The sequence below is a fragment of the Aspergillus multicolor genome (assembly GCF_047715735.1).
Source record: "Aspergillus multicolor strain CBS 133.54 unplaced genomic scaffold BDW74scaffold_16, whole genome shotgun sequence".
Taxonomy (NCBI): Eukaryota; Fungi; Ascomycota; class Eurotiomycetes; order Eurotiales; family Aspergillaceae; genus Aspergillus; species Aspergillus multicolor.
The window spans coordinates 395363-415397 of record NW_027395967.1 but is presented as its reverse complement, the minus strand read 5'-3'; the positions used below and the strand labels follow the sequence as shown (position 1 = coordinate 415397).

Below are 20035 nucleotides of genomic sequence, written 5' to 3'. Positions count from 1 at the left end.
CATAACCTAACAGTTATCTAATAGATCGAAGCCTCAAGCTTCCCATTGGCATACAGCGTGCTATGCTTGAATTTTTCTGACAAAAATCTCTGCGTTCCCTTGCAAAAGCTTTACAATTAACAATTACCTTTATCATCCTCGATTCAACAAAGATAAGGGATCTTCCCCGTAATCCGTGGCTTCCGTCGCGTGCAGAGCTGGCCGAGTTCCGGGGTTGCGGCGTTTTAAGAGCTGCTCTTGATCCACCGCGTTGGAGAGATTTTTCTTCTTTTTTCCTTCTCGAAGACTCGACTTCCGTTGCACACGCTCTCAGATTCAGAAACGGCGTCATGAGCCCCGACAAGGTCACCCCCCTCCCCGGTCCCGACCACATGGACACCGAGTCCGGCTGGGAGCAGGACGTGAAGGAGAAGGACCAGCCGCCTCAATATGCCGACGCGTTTGGCGACGAGAGTAATGCGGAGGTCAAGTACAAGACCATGGAGTGGTGGCAGACGGGAATGTGTATGCGCACCGCACTTGAGACTTCAAAACGCGTCAACGATGTCAATTTCTAATGCCATAGTGCAGTCATGATCGCCGAATCTGTCTCGCTGGGTGTCCTTTCTCTCCCCAAAACCCTTGCACAGCTGGGTCTCGCGCCGTACGTCCCGCCAACCCCCAAACCACCAAAAAATCCTTTATACTGACAGCAGTTTGCAGCGCCCTCATCCTAATCATCGGCCTCGGCCTCCTCGCCACGTACACCGGCTACACAATCTCCCAATTCCACCGACGCTACCCGCACATCCAGAACCTCGCAGACGCCGGTTTCATCCTCATGGGCCCGTTCGGGCGCGAGCTCTTCGGCATCGGCCAGCTCCTCTTCTCCATCTTCATCATGGGCTCGCACATTCTCACATTCTCCGTCATGATGAACACAATCACCGAGCACGGGACCTGCACGATGGTCTTCACGACCGTCGGGTTCGTCATCTGCATGGTTGGCTCGTTGCCCCGGACAATGAAGAACATGACGTACATCTCCTGCGCCAGTTTCGGGAGTATCTTTACGGCGGTGATTATCACGATGGTGGGCGTGGGTGTGCAGGGCCGGACATCGACTCTCAAGGCGACGATTGATACGGATTTGTTCCATGCGTTTACGGCCGTTACGAATATCGTCTTTGCGTACTGTGCGCATGTGGCGTTTTTTGGACTCCTTGCGGAAATGCGTGAGCCCAGGGATTTCCCCAAGGCGCTGTATATGCTGCAGACGTTTGAGATTATCTTTTATACCGTTGCTGCGGTCGTCATTTACTATTATGCTGGCCAGACGGTTACGAGTCCGGCGTTGGGCTCAGCGGGACCAGTGCTGAAGAAGGTGGCGTATGGGATTGCCATTCCGACGGTATGTCTGCCCTCTCTTACTATCCTCATCTTTCTAGCAAGGGTTGCCAACTGACAATGGTGATTACTAGATCGTCGGCGCCGGAATCGTCAACGGGCACATCGGATTGAAATACATCTACGTGCGACTGTTCCGGGGCACGAACCGGATGCACGGGCGGGACTTCGTCTCCGTCGGATCATGGGTTGCAATCGGGCTGTCATGCTGGATCATCGCGTGGATCATTGCAGACGCGATTCCCGTCTTCAGCGACCTGCTCAGTCTGATTAGCTCGCTGTTTGCGAGTTGGTTTAGTTATGGCCTTGGAGGCGTTTACTGGCTGCATCTTAACTGGGGACGGTATTTCTCCAGCCCGCGCAAGATCTTCCTTACGGTGCTGAATGTTTGTATTGTCTTGATTGGAGGATGTATGGTGAGTTTATCCTGAGTTGTTGCAATTGGGGATGGATGGAAAGCTGACAGTTGTTGCAGTGTGGACTCGGTCTCTATGTCTCCGGCAAGGCCATTCATGATGATGCGAGCACGAACACTTTCTCCTGCGCTAATAACGCGGAGGTATAATGTTGATGAGGACCTGGACGACCATAAATAGATAGATTTAATGCATATGTGTTGTTTGATGTGAGATGATTCAACTGTGCTCGCCGGTTTGTAAACCATAATCTTTGACTAGGTTCCTAGAGGTAGAATCTTCGTCACTCAATGTCGAAGGCCTCCCGGCCTAGTCCAGACGCTGAACAAGTTAGGGCTACGCTTATACTGCTAGATAGAACAGTCAACCCGCTGTCATGACCTAGGTAGATGTCTAAAAAGAGCTCGCTGCGCTCGCAAAAAGTGCAAAAAACATACAACAGCTGGGATTCGCATGTGGTCATTCGCCATACTACCAACCAGCCGGCATGTGGCCTAAATGTAATCGGGTGAATCCCTTCCGATCGGGCCGACAGGTCGGCTCTGTCGTCAAGTAGTTCTTCAGTTGGGAGCATATAACAGTATTCTCGGCGCAAACAATGATGGCATCAGATATTGCGGGAATTGAAAGAATGGTAGCAAGGAATCCACGATTTTCAGACTGACTTATCCATTCCTCTTGTTGATAAGACACCTCATGCCAACATATAGCCACCTTGGAGGCCCCCTAGTGGAAGAGACGGTTGCATTTCATTTCACGGAGATTTATTTAATCACTTTTGCCTCTCTCTCCAATCAGGGATGAATTAATAATGGTGCCGGGCACACAGGGTCCGATGCAGATCGCTCTGATCAGCCAGTAATATCGGGCTACTCTATGAGTAACAATGAGCAGTCCAGAACAATGCTGTGAGATTATCGATTATCTTGCAAGAAGTATCCGGCAAGAAGTATTTAAGTAGAGTTAGTATTCTTATGATGAAATAGATCAATATAATAGCTTTCATCTGATCAATCAAGCTGTTTCCTCCCCAAATCCGATCATCTACGAAGCGCGATGTCTTCTTTAAGCGACCTTCTTAAGATTGCAGCCCCAGTTCGCGCATTTGCTCTGAAAAATTACAGCGTTACTGCTCATCCAGACGAGGTGCTTCAAATCCCCTCGCGAGACGAAGGACGCTTCATTCGAATTCATGCTTATAACACGCTCAACAGGGCTACCCCTTTCCCCGTCCTCGTCAACTTCCACGGCAGCGGATTCGTGAACCCTCTACACGGAAGTGACGACGAATTCTGCAGATACATTGTGGAAAAACCGTTTTTGCAGTTCTAGACTGCTCCTATCGACTCTCACCAGAATATAAATTTCCAGCTCCCGTCCATGACGCTGAAGATGCAGTCCACTGGGTCCATTCACAACCTGAGAAATTCGACGCTTCCCGGCTCTCGATCTCCGGCTTCAGCGCAGGTGGCATCCTCTCACTGGTTCTTAGTTCGGTGATCTTCCCGCAGGGGACTTCTAAAAATGTCCTCGCTGCCTATCCTCCTACAGACATGATTCAAGGGGAACACGGAGAAGATTGCTCCCGATACGTCGATAGATCCTGCGCCCGTCGGGCTGTTAGATGCTTTCATACAATGCTATTATGCGAATCCCGAAGATGTGAAGAGTGCCTTCGCTTCACTGGCTGTGATGCCGGCTGAGAAGTTCTCAGGTAGGATCTTTCTTGTCACTGCTGCTTATGATCGACTCTGCCTAGAAGGGAAGCCGCTTGGGGATAGGTTAAGAAATGAGACGACTAAGCATGTTGAGATGCACCGGTATGAGGGTTGTGAATATGCGTTTGATGAGGCGTACACGAAGGGATCTGTTCAGGAACGAGCAAAGGATGACTTCTATGAAAGAGCAGCAACGTTCTTGACTGAATAAACGTTCCCCCTGTTGTCCAATGCATCAATAATAATTATATTCCTTAAGTTTGAAGCCCCAGTGGTCCAACGAATGGTTAGCCAGTAACGACTCAATGTTAACAATTGTACGCATGCCGCCGACTGCTGACTTCAAAGAACAAGGGAAGGTAACCATTCTGCGATGAATATATGTACCGAGGTAAGAACTGCCATCACGATCTATGTACTCAAGCTGGTATGATGTGCCGCCCCGGGGCACTCGCAGAACAAAGAATAGTCAGTTTGGCATCTGGTAGCAAATTCTCCATATTCCTTAACGCTGTATTTGACCAGCGTGTTATCATCTTCATGATCATCTGCTATGAGTACGACAGCCTGCAGAGCAGGCAAGATGGATAGGGCCATTGAAGAAGATAGGTTCCAACCTTCCCACTCTATATCCTCGACAAGAAGATTCCTGAATGAAGCAAGGGAGTTCTGGTATGATAGACCCCGAGGGCAATCGGAGGTGGACACTCCTCCAATGGGAGCCTTGTCTCTAAGGGTCTCGAGCTAAAATCCACCCCCAAGAGTGCATCAAGAGAGCTCAGCGGACGAAGAAAACTGGATTGCCTGTAAGCTGATATTTCCCTGTCATCATCATTACTGTCATTATCTTCTTCAATCTCATCAACGACTTCCCCCCCTTAGCGTCGTCGAATTTCTCCCACAATGCAGCTTCGATGACTAGTGCTGTAGGCCATGTGTACTCCCAAATCATTAATCGAAGCTCCGTTTGAAGGGGGTTGAAGTCGATCCGTGGAGCATTTTCCTGGTCTCCTAGTCTTCGGCGTTTGCGGCGAACTGTTTCATCTCCATCAGAGGTGCTATTCCTAAGATACGGATCATAAGTGCATTGGAGATAGTCCAACCAGAAACGCAAGCAGCTGTGGGGGATCTTGCCCGGTCCGTTGTAGGTGGGCTATTCAAGGATTTCTTTCCGTAGCCGCATGATCTCCAGTAAGCGAGCGGTGTCGGACAGAACTTCCTGGTTGGCGGAGGTATCGTTTCTTGTATGAACCGGGACAGGGTTTCTATATTCAACGTGCTCAAGATGGTATGGTGGCAGGCACGAGCGAATTCGGTATATAGTCAGGGCAGGCAAAACGACCCTCGTCCATGGCCTGCGACAACTGTCGACGCCGCAAGGTCCGCTGCACCGGGGAGAGGCCATGCCAAAAGTGCCAAGATATCAACCTCGTATGCTCCTACATCAGCATCTCGCGCAGAAAGGGCCCCAAAGGCCACAATTCCCATGTGCTGACTTCGCTGCGAATCCTCGGCGAGCTTCCACCAAGTACCGCCAGCTCGACGGGCAGTTATCCGCAGCAACAGACCTTTGCGGCTATGCCGACTCTGCCCTCCAGCTATGATCTCGAAAGCACAGCATCTTCCTCGCCGCCGCCCTGATTGACCGTTTCACACAACTCGAGTTCATCCGCAGATCATGCGACACAGCTCGGGCTGTCCTCTTCGCCGTCCGCTACCGCCAGTCGGCGCATCTCGTCGGTCCTCGGGGCACGCGTTGGGCTATTTCTACACCATCTGTACCCTATTATGCCGGTTGTTGACGGCTAGGCCATGGCCGACTGTGCCGACCCCGACGCGCTGCATCCACGAAGATACGCCCATCTGGTTGCATTATCGGTAGCGACTCACCTCCAACTCAACCTGAATACTGGGGAACCCAAGCCATCAGATGACAATCTCATATCCGGGCATGACCTAGTTCTCGAGGCACTCGGTGCACTCTGCGAATATGACCCGTTGGAAGAGCCCCATATGGATACCGTGCTCACCATGTTTTTCCTTTTCTGCGCTTACGGCAACTTAAATAAACCTGTCTACGCGTGGCATTACCAGACCCAGACGATATCAATTTTGCAGATACTAAACTTGGAAAAGGAGGAAATATATGCTCGTTTGTCGCTTGCAGACGTAGAGGCCCATCGCCGGGTCTTTTGGCTGGTTCTTATCACCGAACGGTCAGTCACCTCAGGCCACGCAAAATATACAGCCAGACTCGCTGACCAGTCGATACAGTGCATATGCGCTGCAGATCGGCCGGCCGGTCATGCTCAGATCCAGCATCCGCAACCCTCTGTGCTAAACTCGGAGTCCCCGGCGCTCCTATACGGCTTCGTGAGCCTTTTTTCCCTGTTTGAGCAAATGGTCCCGGACTTTTACAGCTGGAGCAACATGGACTCGTTGAATGGGCTTCAGGATTCCCCCGCAATTAATTCCATGTACCGGTCCATCTCAAACCCCCCGGCGCTCTTGGCCGAAGTGTCGGACGCCCACCAAGTTGATTATATTATCAGCCAGCAGTGGCTGCTGGTGTGCCTCTGGAACTACCACATGAATATGTATCCGTGTCAAGGCCGGGACTCGAGCAGTCTCTTGCTGATCCACGTCCCGCTGATGGCGGGAAGATGCGCGCTGGCGTGCCTCTCCTCTGTGTCTAGGCCGTCCGTTGATGCTCACGGCATTAGTGTAGTACGCTCCCCTTCTTTGCGAACCTGGTGATTCATCGCACGAGATCTAGGCTAATCACATCTCTAGCACAGGAACAAAAACTCTACGCACTTGGGAGGAGTTATGCGGGGCCGCGCCTTCCATTGACTGGAATCCGCGTTCATTACCACCAAACGCAGCGCTGCGGTGGATAAATAATCCGGAGGTTATCATAGGTCAATTGGAGAACCAGTGCCTGCATTTGCAGGATTCGCGATTCGCTATTAGGATTATCTTTGTATGTCTCCAGCCGTAGTTTATCAGGTAACTCGCTCTTCCAGGAGGAGAGTTGAGTATGAATAACAGTGAGGCTCTCCGACCGATTAGCTTGGAGCCTTTGGCTCAAGAGCGGAGATGCGGTAAAGTTTGAACTTCCATTGGTGGTATTCCAAACATGGGCCTTGCCGGATTCTTGTATGGCCATGTATCTTGATATCGTTGATAGACGCAACGTCGCAGTTAAAGTCATCCACAGTGCAAGGTCGTCCGAAGACAACGGCCGCGTACCTGCAGTCGCCCCTCTAGTTAGCCGTGACATTTCTGATGATGAGTCAGGATACGTGCTTGTCCGCAACTTCCAATGCCCACCATGAGCGCCGTCGAGACTCGCGTGAACCCTTAGAAAGTCCACGCCACTTTGACTCACGATGTAGTCCGATGACTTGAGCGGTTTTGAGTCCACCCGCCAGAGTTACCAGGCCGGCAGTGGGGCGGCCATTGAAAAGATGAAAGCTCCCTAGCAGCACACATATCTGTACTGCCTCCAGGCCTGACAAATCAATGATGGCCAAGAACTTTTGTTCGATTTGCATAAGAAGATCCCACGAAAGCTGCTTGAGACTATCTGCATCGGCACCCAGAGCGTTTAACGACCCGTAGTAGGCGCCCAGGCCAAGGGTTAACAGCACAAGCCACTGAAATCACTGTTCTCTCCTTCTGGGATCAGAGTGGAGGCCATTAAATTTTCGTAACGTTGTAGAAAGCTTTCCTCTTGAAAAACTGTCAGGAGGTTATGCTACAGTGACTAGCCGCGACAGGCCGGGAAAACCGAGGAAAAATAATACAACCCCAAATCTCATACCTCCACCATAGCGAATAGAAAAAACCTTTGACATCACAGAACTTGCCAATTTTGGCCGCTAAGGCGTACTATATCTCGAAAGAACAGCGCCTCAAGGGGGCTCCTAGTCTGCTTTACTGCTGGATCGCTTTGAATCATCAGACTCAACTGGTGTCTGCGCGTCATCACACACCATTCCATGGCACCTCGTCAGATCGCTTACCGCGAGCTCCACTTTCTCGTGATCGTTTTGGTGTGGTATATGACCCTGATTATGGTAGGATTGCTAATCCAAAGCCAACTATCATGCAGTAATATCCTTGAGAATACAGTGGGAGCATGTGTTACAATTTGCAAAATCAAGCGCCATGGACCGTGAAAGTTTCTATAAACGTTTATGGTAACAGCTACAGTCCTTTACTGACGTCGATGATATCCGAGCCCCGCCAGTGGGGAACAGTAGTCTAGGGGAGCATCTACATTGTCTTTTTATCTAAGCGTGACGCTACTACTGAGTTCTTTTCCGTACCTACAGCTACTTGAACGGAAGATAAGGATATATCATCTGGTTCCTCGACGTTTACTCTTGTTTGACAGCAAATACAATATTGAATCACATCACGAAACAACCTAGCCATCATAATGCCTGGTCCAGAAAACAATTACTATTATCGTGTTCCCGAGACAAAGGAAAATCGTGAGCATTGCCCAGCTATCAGACCGATCCGTCTCTTGCTAACCAAGTCCAGTTGACTGGGCGGATCTCGTCACCCTCGATCTCAGCCAGTATGAGGAGGCAGAGGGCAAGAAAGCGCTTGTCAAACAACTGGAGAAGGCTGTGCGGACCGATGGTCAGGAATCGCCATACTTTACCTGCTTCCCAACAGCAATTTCAACTGACCAAGCGATACCAAAAAGGGTTTTTCAGCGTCAAGAACTTTAATATCAGCCAGGACGAAATAGATCAGCAATATGCTCTAGCGCATGAGTTCTACGCGATGCCGCTTGAAGAGAAATTCAAATACTACGACCTCGGTGCTATCGAAAAAGGCGAGCATACCGGATACGAGCCTGCTGGACATCGCATGTAGGTCACTTATTGACTGAATAGTTCAAAGAGTGCGGGGACTAATTAGCAACAGCGTCGGCAACGGAATCCGGGACAACATCCAGAGATATCACATTCCAAAGTTTGACGGCCACCACCACGCGCAGCATCCTTCCGTGTTCGCCGACAATATCGCAACAATAGAGGCCTTCAGCCGGGTATGTCCCTTGATGATTCCGATGCATCCAGAGCACTAACCAGTATATACCTAGAAATGTCACACGGAATTAATTGAGAAACTACTGCGCCTATTTGCTATTCTCCTAGAGCTCCCGGAGGACCACCTGGTCCGCGACCACCGGTACGATGACCGTGGAGAGGACCAGCTGTATTATCTACACTATGCCGCCCGTACCCCTGAAGAGAATGAAAAAGCGGGGAACCACTACGGCCACGGCCACACGGACCTGGGAACACTGACGCTTCTTTTCCCCCAGCCTGTTGCTGGGCTGCAGGTCCAAAACTTGGAGGGGCAGTGGAAGTGGGTACGACCTGAGGATGGAAAGATCACTGTTAACGCCGCGGATTCCCTGACAGCCCTCAGCGGCGGGCTGATCAGGTCGAGCATCCACCGGGTGCGTGTGCCTCCCTCAGACCAGGCTCATTTTGACCGGTTGAGTCTGCTATACTTTGCACGGTATGCTATGCTGGGTAATTCGATCTAACAAATGCGATCTTACTGACGATGATGCGCAGCCCTTGTAACCACGTTGTTCTTAATCCCATTCAGGATAGTCCGTTACTCGCACGATTGGGGCTGCTGCACAATCCGTTCACAGACCTTGGTCTAGAGCTCAAGACTCAGGATTGGGTCAAGGTGCGGCAGTCACAGCAAAACCGCCGTAGATTGGAGGGCAAGCTTGCGGCAGATGGGACATACAGTTGTTTCCCAAGTTCACTCGAAATCCTGCCTGGGCTCCAAGCAAAATTATACAACTAAAGTCGGAGGGTAACAGTCTTGCGTGCATGGGATTTCCCGGCAGTAGTTCTCCCGTAATGTGAACGTTGATTACGTCGAGACTGGCTCTCCACCTTAAGAGAAAATTCTTTACTGTTCAATGAAAAGTTATTTGACTGACAAGCCCTTTTGAGATTGCATAATATGGCACTGATTAGAGGGGGGCTTGAGTCTAATCTATAGGGGAAAAAAAAATCATACTTCTTGGGCGGAGCAGGTCAACTTCTGATACAAGTGTAGCTCTTTCATGTGTTCAAGGAGGATACTATACACTGTCCCAATTACTGAATATAAGTTAACCTACACAAGGATTTCCCTCTTCCCACCTAACAATCTTGAGCTCTGCAGAAACGATGTCTTTTCTATTAAATCAGGAGTGCGTAAGCTTGACAACAATCAACTCTAACCAATAACAGTAAGCAGCATAAGTGACAATCATAGCAAACTTCGCATGAACATAGTTTTCAACTCTTGAGGACTCTCAGATGGTGCTGCAAGACCACGTTTGGAATAGGCATTGACAGCAACAACAATAATCGTGCTCTCATTAGAGACGCTGCATGCTTTTTCCAGCCCCTCGGCGTCGTCCACAAAGAACTTCTGCCTGTATGGCAGCCCCTGGACCAAGGAAACTATGTTATCCCTTTGTGTAGTTAAAGGATGATTGCCCGTTGAGGCATGAACCCCATTATATATCACAATATGGATGAGGTTCGGCGGAGAGATACCAGCCAGGATCGCATTGTTCCCAGCATGCATCATAAAGGACCCATCGCCGTCAACGCAAAAGACACGGCCAGAGGTAAACTTCATGGCCACGCCAAAGGCAAGGGCATAGGCATGACCCATTGCTCCGATGCAGAAGAAGTTCCGTGCAATAGAATCTTTGGCCATCTTTCGGATCGTGTACAACTCCCGGCTATTGCCGCCAAGGGACGAGATTGACGCGTCAGACGGGGTAATTTGCCCAAGCACACAGCGAATAGCACCTTCACGAGCGAGCGGAAGATTAGGCACCGCCCAGGAGATCCATCGTTCGATTTTAGTGTCAGCGGCTGTAATTGAGGGAGGAAACTTTGGCGACGCAATGTTCTCAGGCTCTGCAAATGTCTGTCGGGGCACGATCAAGGCGACAGGAGTTTTCTCCCCGAGTGATCTCACAACCAGCCGCGCAATGGTGTCTTTAATGATGGGTAGTGAATCTGAATCCAAAACTTCCTCATATGGCAAATTGTTAACTTGCAGGTTGTCTAACAGGCGTGGTCCGACAAGAACGTCCTGTAGTTCCTCTTTCTTGCCTGATCTTCCGGCCCACCCGATCAGCAGTAGCATGGGGATGCCAAACACTTCCTTTGCAGCTATTGACTGTAGCGGGTTCAACGCATTGGCCAGGCCAGAATTCTGCATGTATACCAGCGCGACACGGCTGGTGGACAAATAATAACCCGCCGCAAGAGCAACGGCAGCCCCTTCATTGGCGGGCACGATATGTTTCGACACGGGTTGAGTAGCAGAAAAGTATGTCAACAGGCCGCTCAGGTTCGTATCTGGTACCCCAAATGCAGTGTCGATGTCGTTTGCTAGGAGTGCCTCCTCGTAGAACTGACCAGGATCAAGACCAGGCATGTTGAGTGTTATGCCTTCGACAAAATCACGCTTTCAGTTTATCAAATAAGGATTGCAATAAAAGATTCTTGTGCTGGGATTCTATAGCACAACGTAGATTACCTATGTACCCATTAGCCAGGTTAGTGAGAGACTGCGTATGGTGGTTATGGTGGGCCTTGAGTGCATAACTTTTGGTTTTGATGATATTGCTCAGACCCACATACCCTATCAATTGAAATATTAGTGTTGTGGTGTCGTTTGTCTAGATGAATTTCTACATTCCTCAGCTATATTCGGCACTCACAGCGGGCGATAAAAGGCATCTCAAACAGTGCCTAGACTCGGAGTTCCATGATATTTGTTTTCCTGATGCTACGGTCACAGTCAAGCGATAAATAGGAGGCCCTTGGAAAGTGTATAATGGAAGCGTCATTAAGACTAATAGCAGTTTTTTAATACCTCTATGATCAAAACCTAGTCCACAACATTGGGTTACATATGATAATATGGACGTCATAGAATCTATTAGTGGGGCATCTTTTGGATACAAGCGTTACCTTGGTGGGCAAACCGCGAGTTTATGTCAAGTTTAACTGTGGGAAATAGAAAAGAGAAAAAAAAAAAATTCATCCAATATGATGATTCCTGGCAATTTCCAGAGAATCCTTTGTGTTCATTTTGGGGAGCGGCTCCTCTGTCAATCCTAAATGCAAGATATGACCGCTCGTCTGTCATCTGGCCAGCAACAGCTTACTCGTATCAATGCCACCTGCGCTTGGCTGTTCGAGAACCCTGCTGCTGAAGTCTTTGGACTTTTAAGCGATCCATGAGCTTGTTCTCAACATTATCCTTTCATTGACTTTACAATAATGATGTTGAACATGGAAAATCATGGCATATAACCCCGGTGTTTCACACTACTAGGGTACACACTACTTGATCTAACTTTTGTGTAAACGCCTTCACCTCATCCACCGTGTTATAGTGGACAAGACTGACTCGAATCACACCGTCATCTGGCCGCCCAAGCACGTCGTAGACTGTACGGGGAGACCAGCAATCGCCAGAAACTAACCGAAACGCCGAGGATTCATGAATTTCCTTGGCAATTCTGTCCGAGGGGACTCCGTTCACGGAAAAGCTGATTAGAGATACCCGAGCATTTGGATCCGCCGTTTTGGACCCGTATACAGTGTAAAGGTCACCGTTGGCGGTTAGGTAGTCTAGAAGTTGTGCCGCAATGAGCTCCTCATGAGCAATAAGATCTTTCCAGCCTATTTGATTGACGAGGTAGTCGGCGATTGGGATCAGGGCATGCTCGAGTTCGATGCAGCTGTTTCCCAGGCCCAGCTTAACGGCGAGGGCGTTGGAATCAAAGAAGTAGTGATTGAGACTGGTCAGGTAGCGCTGCTGCACACGCCGCCGGGCATAGATTTGTGCAATGTGTGGACCGAACACCTTGTACCAGCTAAAGACGTAGAAGTCGACATCCAATTCTTTCACGTCAATAGCACGGTGTGGCGCCCATGCTACTCCGTCAACGCATATCAGGGCCCCAGGGATCGTGTGAACGAGACCTGCAATTTCTTTGATAGGCTCAATCGTTCCTGTGATGTTGGATACGTGGCCGCAGCAGACGAGGCGGGTCTTGGGGGACAAAAGTGGCCGAAGGCTGTCCAGAGTAAGTTTGGGATCTCTATTGCTACCCATTCCACCGGCTGGCGTCCACCACTTGATCGAGATACCCAGACACTTTGCCAAAGCGACCCAAGCAGTAATACCGGCTTCGTGGCAGAGAACAGATACAATAATCTCCGCATCGGCGCTGAGTGAAGGATAGAGGGAGTTGGCAAGTGTCCGCAAAAGCCCTGTTGTGGAAGGTCCGAAAGCTTCCCGGTTCCACAGCTTGTTAGAAACGTAGGAACAAAGTCTAAGGACAAGCAATGTGTGGTTCAAGGTCAGGTTATAGAAGATGTGTCAGTGCTTAAATATCATACCTATCTCGTCTGGGTCAGCGTTCATGAATGAGGAGAGCTTCCGGAATTCTACAGTGCGTTTTGTAACATCTATTTCGCTCTTTGTATCGAGGCCTCGTAGATTCAAATGTGGAGAAGACATGATGTGGGCGGCACTATCGATAATCAATCAGCTATCAGATCTCGACAGTACTATATAGCAGCATATAGAGCCTATCCAGAAACACTCACCGCTCAATGGCCCCTTTATAGACCAGAGCTCCAGAGCCATTGTTCAGGCAGATGGTATCCTCAAGTAGGGCGGGAAATTGCTCCCGAACCGCACTCACGTCAAAACCAGGGGCAGCAGTAGAGATGGTCATAATTACAAAGAAAAGAAATAAAACGAATATCTGGACAATATATGCTCCGTGGAAGAGCCAATTCTACTTCAAGGAGATCTTAGGTTCTATATAAGCATATTAGTGCCTGTAATGTGATTATTAGTTGTGTTCTGTTGTAGTAGACCTATTTTATTCCAGCGTCAATTGAACCGCACCAAACCATCTTCGGCGCTCAACCCTCCGGTAGAAAAGAGTAACGGTTGCATAGTAAATTAAATGTACTTGTCACTACCGACCCATATATCCTGAAATGTAACGTTATTATCTCAAGACTAAGAGACGAGTCCAAATTATAGCGTGGTAGTACCAAGGGCAATTTGTACAACACAGTAGCTTGGTCGGGCATAGCCCACAATCCAGATCCATTCTCAAGAGTTAGCCTAGTCGGATCTAACACGCACCAAAATGTCAAAATAAATTATCTGATTAACCCATGATGCTCACTAGTCCAGACTGACAGTTCCATGATATTGCGTCAAAATCTGATTTTTATTTTTATTTTTTATTTTTTTGGTCCGCAATTAACCCGCCCCATCTTGCTATGCCTGTCCTACACTTCCAGGCCTGGTACTTGGATTTGACCAATAAACTTGGGCTTAGTCATAGAGGTACGACCTTCACGGATTCTCAAGGACGTAGGCATGTAGGAATTTCTGGGAATGCTTTTGAAGACTGAAGAGGTAGGTAGAAACAAGTGCAGATAAGCCAACAAGAATGAACCCAATATATATCACCAAACAAGAAACGAAGTAATCACTAGTTAGGTAAGCCTATGAACCCCTCGCGGCCTGTCAACATGGCACCATGGTGTTCAGGGTCAAGACTTGACTCTCGGAACAAAGCGTACTTCTGATTATGCCAGTCCAGGCTATTCATCTGCCTGCCATGCGCAGTGAACTTGGCATCAAATTCCGGACGCAGGAAATAGATCACAGAGAACTTATCCTGACCATTTGCATTTGGTGGAGGTACCACACGGTGAAGAGACGACCGGAGTGCACAATTGCTGAGGAAGCGCAGGGAATCTCCCACATTGACAACCGCATGGCCAGGTCGTGGTTCAACAAAGCTCCATTCTTCACTCCCGGGTAGCATGACCTGTAGGCCGCCGACCTGCGAGAAAACAATGGTCAAACTTCCCATATCAGTATGTGCTGGGTTCCCTATTTTTTCGTCGCTACTACCATAAGTCATATACTTCAGCATTGCCATGTTTGCCGACGAGGGCCTATCCTTCCGATGGCAGTCCTTTAAATCATGGGAAAGACCGAGAGCTTTTGACAAAGTTGAGAGTATGCAATCGGTATATGCATGAGCCTCGCTTAGGAATTTTTTGACCAGTTGCATGTTTTCTTCAATGGCTTGAGGAACAATCAAATCATCCTGGCCAAAGACACCATTGTTGTGTATCTACCGAGGGAGAAGTTAGATTAATCTTCGGTCAAGACATATGGCAGAGCGCAAATCACTACAAGAAAGGAAGCGAACATACCGAGAAGCTCTCATAACCGTCCCGTTTCTCAGCAAATGGGCCGATAGAACACCCAGCTCGTTTGTAGCTGATGAATTTGAATTAGCCCCCGAAGAAATGTACCAGGGGCATGTACGTCCACCTGGGAATGCACAGAACGTACCCTAGTAGTCTTGAAGGCAGATATTTCTCAGTACTGTACTGTTCTTTCTCCTCTAGTGACAGCTCGAACACCGAATTTCCAACAGGAGCAAGGTTGTCGACGACCTCCAGAATACTGCAAGTTGATGGATGGCGGATGTCAAGGTAAAAGAAACCATTGTCTCGACATGCAGATACAAGGTTGTTCACAGCATCGGATTTTCCAGCTTGAAGTTCTGCCATTGAGATTGTGTGCAGATTTGCCTGGTCTGGCCCATTCAGAGACCCCATTTTGAGCAGTAAATGGGTTAAGATTAGTCTAGTAAGTTTGGAATACCTGTAATGCAATGGGATGTCAGGCTTTTAAACTGGCTTTATCCTAGTCCCCGTCGCTGTACTCTTCATGGCCGTTGTGGGTCCAGTTTATGCAATGTAACGCACTGATATTGACGTGATACTACGGTCTACCTAGACACCGGACAGCATTTATCACGCCGTTTTCAGAGTAGACGGCACCTAATCACCACCTCTTGCTATTACAGTTTCGAATAAAAAACCATCTCTACCATTTCCGGCGCCCATCATGGTTAGCTTGGCCTGCAATATTTGGAGCAGCATTTATGCGTGAAGTAAAGTTAACTTACATGTTTGAAGGCTGGCATTTTACTCCTTAATAAGACTAGGTGAACATCTGATTGACCATGAATATATATTCTCTTTATATGGTGCTTATCACATATTAAGTGGGGTGGGATTGGGGCAATGGATCCTATGTATGAACAACAGGGAGGCCGTTCGAAGATATAGGACAGGCTCTTAATATAATACTACCTTGAAATCCTTAGCGCATTTACGGACACTACATAAAGCGCCACAATCCATGCAATTTCATATTTCCAACACATAACCTAAACCTCTCAAAAGTTCGTCGTGATTGATCTGACCAACATAAGCAACCCTACTCGAGAAGCACAATGCGCGAAAGACTCAAAGCACTTAATGTCAAGGATTACAACGCTACCAGCTTGGCTCAGCCCACTGACTTTAACTCCATGTTAAGAGCTGGCGAATTGTTATGGGGGACTGGATGCCGAATACCTCATGAAGAAGTCGCGCGAATTATTGCGGCGACACCTCATCATTTCTGCTTTCTTGACGCGGTAGAGTTGCCCTTGCCTGAAATCCCGTGTCCTGAACCAGTGCCCTAATGGTGATTGCTCTACCTATAAATAGGAGCATACTCCTCTGAGCCCAACTTTACTTGTCCATCTGATCAGAACGATTCAATATCACTCAAATGGGTCGATGGTACCGTTTGTACGAATTCCAAGCTGCTCGCCGGAGCTAGTCAATCATGCTCTAAGTGCTGGAGCAGGCGGCATTGTCATGCCTCACATCCAAAACGCTAAGCAGGCAGAAGAATTAGTACGCTTGGCTCGGTTTCCGCCAAGAGGAGAGCGTAGCTTCCCTCCTGCTGCGCTAATAAGTGATCATCAGAAAGGCACAAGGAAAGGCCAAACTATCTATGAAGTATGGGACAGTCATACTGCTGTATTCTGTCAAATTGAAGATCTTGAGGGGGTGAAAAATATTGAGGAGATAACGAGAGTGGCAGGTGGTTAGTGTTGTCCTCATCTCCTGATTGAAGCAGAGAAACCTTCAAATATACCTATGCAACAGAACATGCATATGCTAATGTTTCTCCAATGTGGCTTGTACACAGTTGATGGTCTTTTTATTGGCACCGGTGATTTACGCATGTCCATGGGATTGAGTCCAGGAACGCTTGATGGTGACGAACCCAGTTTCCGTGCCGCTCTTGAGAGGATCCGAGATGCGGCAAGGGCCAATAATCTTCCTATAATGGGATTTGGCATTTCGCCAGATACATTGCAGAGGAGGATTGAAATGGGCTGGACGGCATTCATTATCCATGGAGATATAGATGCCATATATACCTCGGCTGTACAGTCTATAAACTCATACAGCGACGCCGCTTCTAACGCCAGGGGGTGATTACTTGTGCGCGAGAGCGAAATTGAACGAGCATAGGATCTACACCGATCCCCAGCTGTAGAATTTTAGCTTGACTCTGGCTGCACATAGTATTAATCAAAACTGATAGCACCAGGATTTGGGACCCTATGTCCCTGGGCCCAGCAAGTAATCCTCCTTACCATCATCAGCGTCTTCACCGAATGTGTCAATAGTGTGTTTAGACAGGGTCAGTGAGCCCTTGTGTCCTAATAAAACTCTAATAATGAGAATCAAAGATCAACACCATAAAATAAAGCCTACGCTAATCAAGCTGGAAAAGAAAAGTCCTCTTCGGGGCGGTACCAGTTGAACTGGATCACTAGAGCGGGGAAAGTGCTGCCCATCCATGATTCGAGCTGCAGATTTCAGCCCTTATATCATGTTGAGTCATTGACGTTAACAATGTCCCCAGGAATAGTGGGTTATATGCTAAAAGGAGGGTTCCCTATATCTCATATAGGCTTAGTTTAATCCTAGGAATGTCACCCTAAGTTCTTACTAGCTGAAAGCATTTATTGTCTTACGCTCACTTATTCATTCAACGTGGATTTGTGTTGCAACCGGTGTAAGCGGAACCTCTGATGGCTATCAAACAACCTGTGTTGGCAGTTGCAATCTACTAACTCTACTATATCAATGAATCCACCTGGTAATACTGATTAATATCTGTTACTATAAAAACAAGATTCCACCTTAGTAGCTCTCCTTTCCATACTAATGATTCTTCCTCTTTTTTTTTTTTTTTTTTTCATTTTGTACTTAGACCATCTGTCTGCAAATGCTGTTATGGCCAACCATGAGGATGTCGTGAAGGCAACAGTTGCCAAAGGGTTTAATGTGCCCCTTTATATGGTATGTGGGCTTCTTTATATGCGGTCTAGAATAAAGCTAATAAATCCGGCATGTTAGGTGGGTAGTAACATGAATATAAGGGACACCTTGAGCGCAGATATAGGAGATGTGACTCAGGTAACAGCTGTGCTAGAAGATGTATGTTATTAACGTTAGTAAGTACAAGAGAACGCAAGCTAACCAGCCATGGCTTCAGATTTTCAACATATGCATTGCATATGACGATGCGCAACAATTTACCACAAGTATGGCGTCTAGTGTACTATTGCTGGTTCACAAACTAATATGTATGCTCTCATCCTAAAAGTTCAAGATATTGTTGATTATGTTGGAAGAAAGTTGTGGTGGTACAACCATTAGGTGGTTTGGCGCGCTTTGGATCGAGCCTGGCTCTGGTCTGTTTTTTTTTTCCCCCTTGCTTTTATGCGCCGTGTTTCTGCACATGGGACAATTTTGGTGGTGGTGGTGGTGGTGGCTGCGCTTTCCTACTCTATAGTAGCGCCCGGTTATGGACAATAACGAGACGATAGAAACAATGAAAAAAAGCCAAAGTATTACTCGACTCAGCTGTAGTAACTGCAGAGTACATAACTGCTGGGGAAGGAGCGAAGGATAACCTCACTGAGGGACCCCAGAAGGACTTCAATTGCTCTCAAACCTCTTGGACGCCTCCGACCATCTTCTTGTCATTGTTGTATGCAATACGAGGGGAGCTCGTTAGGTTCATTGCTTTACTTTAACCTTTGAAGTTCCGTGTACAGTACTTGAAAGTGCTGGCAAAGATATAGAACAAGATACACTATGTCATCAAATTTTTTATATTCTCGCTATCCCTCTCTACAACTTATATACCTCTGCTCTAATACCCCCTCCCCCTCTTATACGCATTAACCAACGGCTCCCCCCGTCGAAGCCTCTTCAAATTAACCCTAATGATATCAAACGAGCGCAAATAGTATCCATCAACCACCCCACTAATATGCGGACTAATCTGCACATTCGGCGCATCCCACAACGGATGATCCGCCGGCAACGGCTCGGGCTCCGTAACGTCTAGTGCTGCCCCACTTAACTCCCCCTTCTTGAGCGCCGCAATAAGCGCGTCCTGATCGATAACTTTCCCGCGCGAGATGTTGGTGAGGAATGGGTTTCTGGAGTGCCCCGCTGGTTTGTGTGCGGCAAGGACGGCGAATTCCTCGGCGCCGAGGAGGTGCGTTGTTTGCGGGGTTAGTGGGAGGGAGACGACGACGTGGTCAAGGCCGAGGGAGAGGAAGGTGTGCAGGGAGGCTTTGTCAATGCCGTGGTGCCAGGTTGCTGGGAGGGTGCCCTCGGGGTCCCCGGTCCCCGGGACGAAATAGTGCGGGTCGCGGCGCGACGCTGGGGTTGGTTTGGGGGTTGCGGTGAAGGCGTGGACGGTTGCGCCTAGGGCGACGGAGACGCGGGCGACTGTGCGATTCTATTAGTATTTCTCGTCTTATGATGGAGAAGTAGGGCCCGGACAACTCGGGCTCCAATGGCAATGGAAAATGGGAACATACTCTGCCGCCCAATACTCCCATACCCCAAAATCCCAATCTTCTTTCCAATGTGATCCTGCGCACCTGGCCCATACTGGTCATGCGACCCCCACACATGCTTCTTCTGGTTCTCGTACGTCATGGAGAATTTGCGCGACGCCGCAAGCCAGTTCAACACCGTCCATTCTGCGATTGGCGGCCCGTGGATACCGGAGCTCGTCGTTATGGGGACGTCAGTCTCCGTTAGGATGGGCTCGTGGATGATACTGTCTAGACCCGCGGAGGAGATATGGATGAATTTGATGCTGTTGCGCCATTAGCGGGGTCCTTCTTTCTTGAATGTGGGTGGGGCTGGAATTGGAGACTCATGCGCATGGGTGGGCATGCTTACTGCTTAGCGTCTTCGGGGTTGGGGAGGTTGTTGAATGTGACAATGATGCTCGCCTTTTTAGCGATTTATGTGCGACTGTTAGAATTGCTTCGCGATCATGAATTGGGAGTTTACCTGATGGAATGCGAGCTCCAGGCTCGAGAGTTACTGAATTGATCTCTGCATCCGGGAACCTCTTCCGGAGTTCGTAATACAACAAGGCTGGGAGTTCCTTGGAAAAGGCGAGGAGGATATTCGGCTTGGGTAGAGAGGCGTCACCCATTTTGAA

General features: G+C 48.5%; 8 protein-coding genes across 8 annotated transcripts; 5 read left to right on the top strand and 3 right to left on the bottom strand.

The window, feature by feature from the left end:
• The first annotated feature begins 278 nt into the window (after positions 1-278).
• On the top strand, positions 279-2014 carry BDW74DRAFT_155150 (uncharacterized protein). The gene is made up of 5 exons (XM_073724788.1): positions 279-504; positions 571-643; positions 703-1390; positions 1461-1802; positions 1862-2014. Exons 1-5 carry the CDS (start codon positions 330-332, stop codon positions 1949-1951), a joined length of 1368 nt encoding a protein of 455 aa, XP_073582873.1. The 5' UTR covers positions 279-329; the 3' UTR covers positions 1952-2014.
• Positions 2015-2858: 844 nt separating this feature from the next.
• BDW74DRAFT_168583 (uncharacterized protein) lies at positions 2859-3731 on the top strand (the record flags this gene model as incomplete). The annotated part of the gene is made up of 3 exons (XM_073726859.1): positions 2859-3062; positions 3135-3293; positions 3366-3731. The coding sequence occupies 3 exons, from the start codon at positions 2859-2861 to the stop codon at positions 3729-3731; spliced, it is 729 nt and encodes a 242-aa protein (XP_073582872.1).
• A 1601-nt stretch (positions 3732-5332) lies between these two features.
• Positions 5333-6277, top strand: BDW74DRAFT_179239 (fungal specific transcription factor domain-containing protein; the record flags this gene model as incomplete). The annotated part of the gene is made up of 1 exon (XM_073729414.1): positions 5333-6277. One exon carries the CDS (start codon positions 5333-5335, stop codon positions 6275-6277), a length of 945 nt encoding a protein of 314 aa, XP_073582871.1.
• Positions 6278-7967: 1690 nt separating this feature from the next.
• On the top strand, positions 7968-9373 carry BDW74DRAFT_179238 (uncharacterized protein; the record flags this gene model as incomplete). Its single annotated transcript, XM_073729413.1, has 6 exons — positions 7968-8022; positions 8075-8176; positions 8244-8412; positions 8468-8591; positions 8646-9070; positions 9130-9373. The coding sequence occupies 6 exons, from the start codon at positions 7968-7970 to the stop codon at positions 9371-9373; spliced, it is 1119 nt and encodes a 372-aa protein (XP_073582870.1).
• A 453-nt stretch (positions 9374-9826) lies between these two features.
• BDW74DRAFT_179237 (thiamine diphosphate-binding protein) lies at positions 9827-11017 on the bottom strand (the record flags this gene model as incomplete). The annotated part of the gene is made up of 1 exon (XM_073729412.1): positions 9827-11017. One exon carries the CDS (start codon positions 11015-11017, stop codon positions 9827-9829), a length of 1191 nt encoding a protein of 396 aa, XP_073582869.1.
• Positions 11018-11911: 894 nt separating this feature from the next.
• BDW74DRAFT_168581 (uncharacterized protein) lies at positions 11912-13337 on the bottom strand (the record flags this gene model as incomplete). Its single annotated transcript, XM_073726858.1, has 3 exons — positions 11912-12888; positions 12997-13130; positions 13207-13337. The coding sequence occupies 3 exons, from the start codon at positions 13335-13337 to the stop codon at positions 11912-11914; spliced, it is 1242 nt and encodes a 413-aa protein (XP_073582868.1).
• Positions 13338-15120: 1783 nt separating this feature from the next.
• On the top strand, positions 15121-16986 carry BDW74DRAFT_185801 (HpcH/HpaI aldolase family protein; the record flags this gene model as incomplete). Its single annotated transcript, XM_073731125.1, has 4 exons — positions 15121-15135; positions 15978-16130; positions 16204-16588; positions 16694-16986. The coding sequence occupies 4 exons, from the start codon at positions 15121-15123 to the stop codon at positions 16984-16986; spliced, it is 846 nt and encodes a 281-aa protein (XP_073582867.1).
• Positions 16987-18718: 1732 nt separating this feature from the next.
• BDW74DRAFT_185799 (D-isomer specific 2-hydroxyacid dehydrogenase family protein) lies at positions 18719-20029 on the bottom strand (the record flags this gene model as incomplete). The annotated part of the gene is made up of 4 exons (XM_073731124.1): positions 18719-19305; positions 19398-19681; positions 19768-19820; positions 19916-20029. 4 exons carry the CDS (start codon positions 20027-20029, stop codon positions 18719-18721), a joined length of 1038 nt encoding a protein of 345 aa, XP_073582866.1.
• Between the last annotated feature and the right edge of the window lie 6 nt (positions 20030-20035).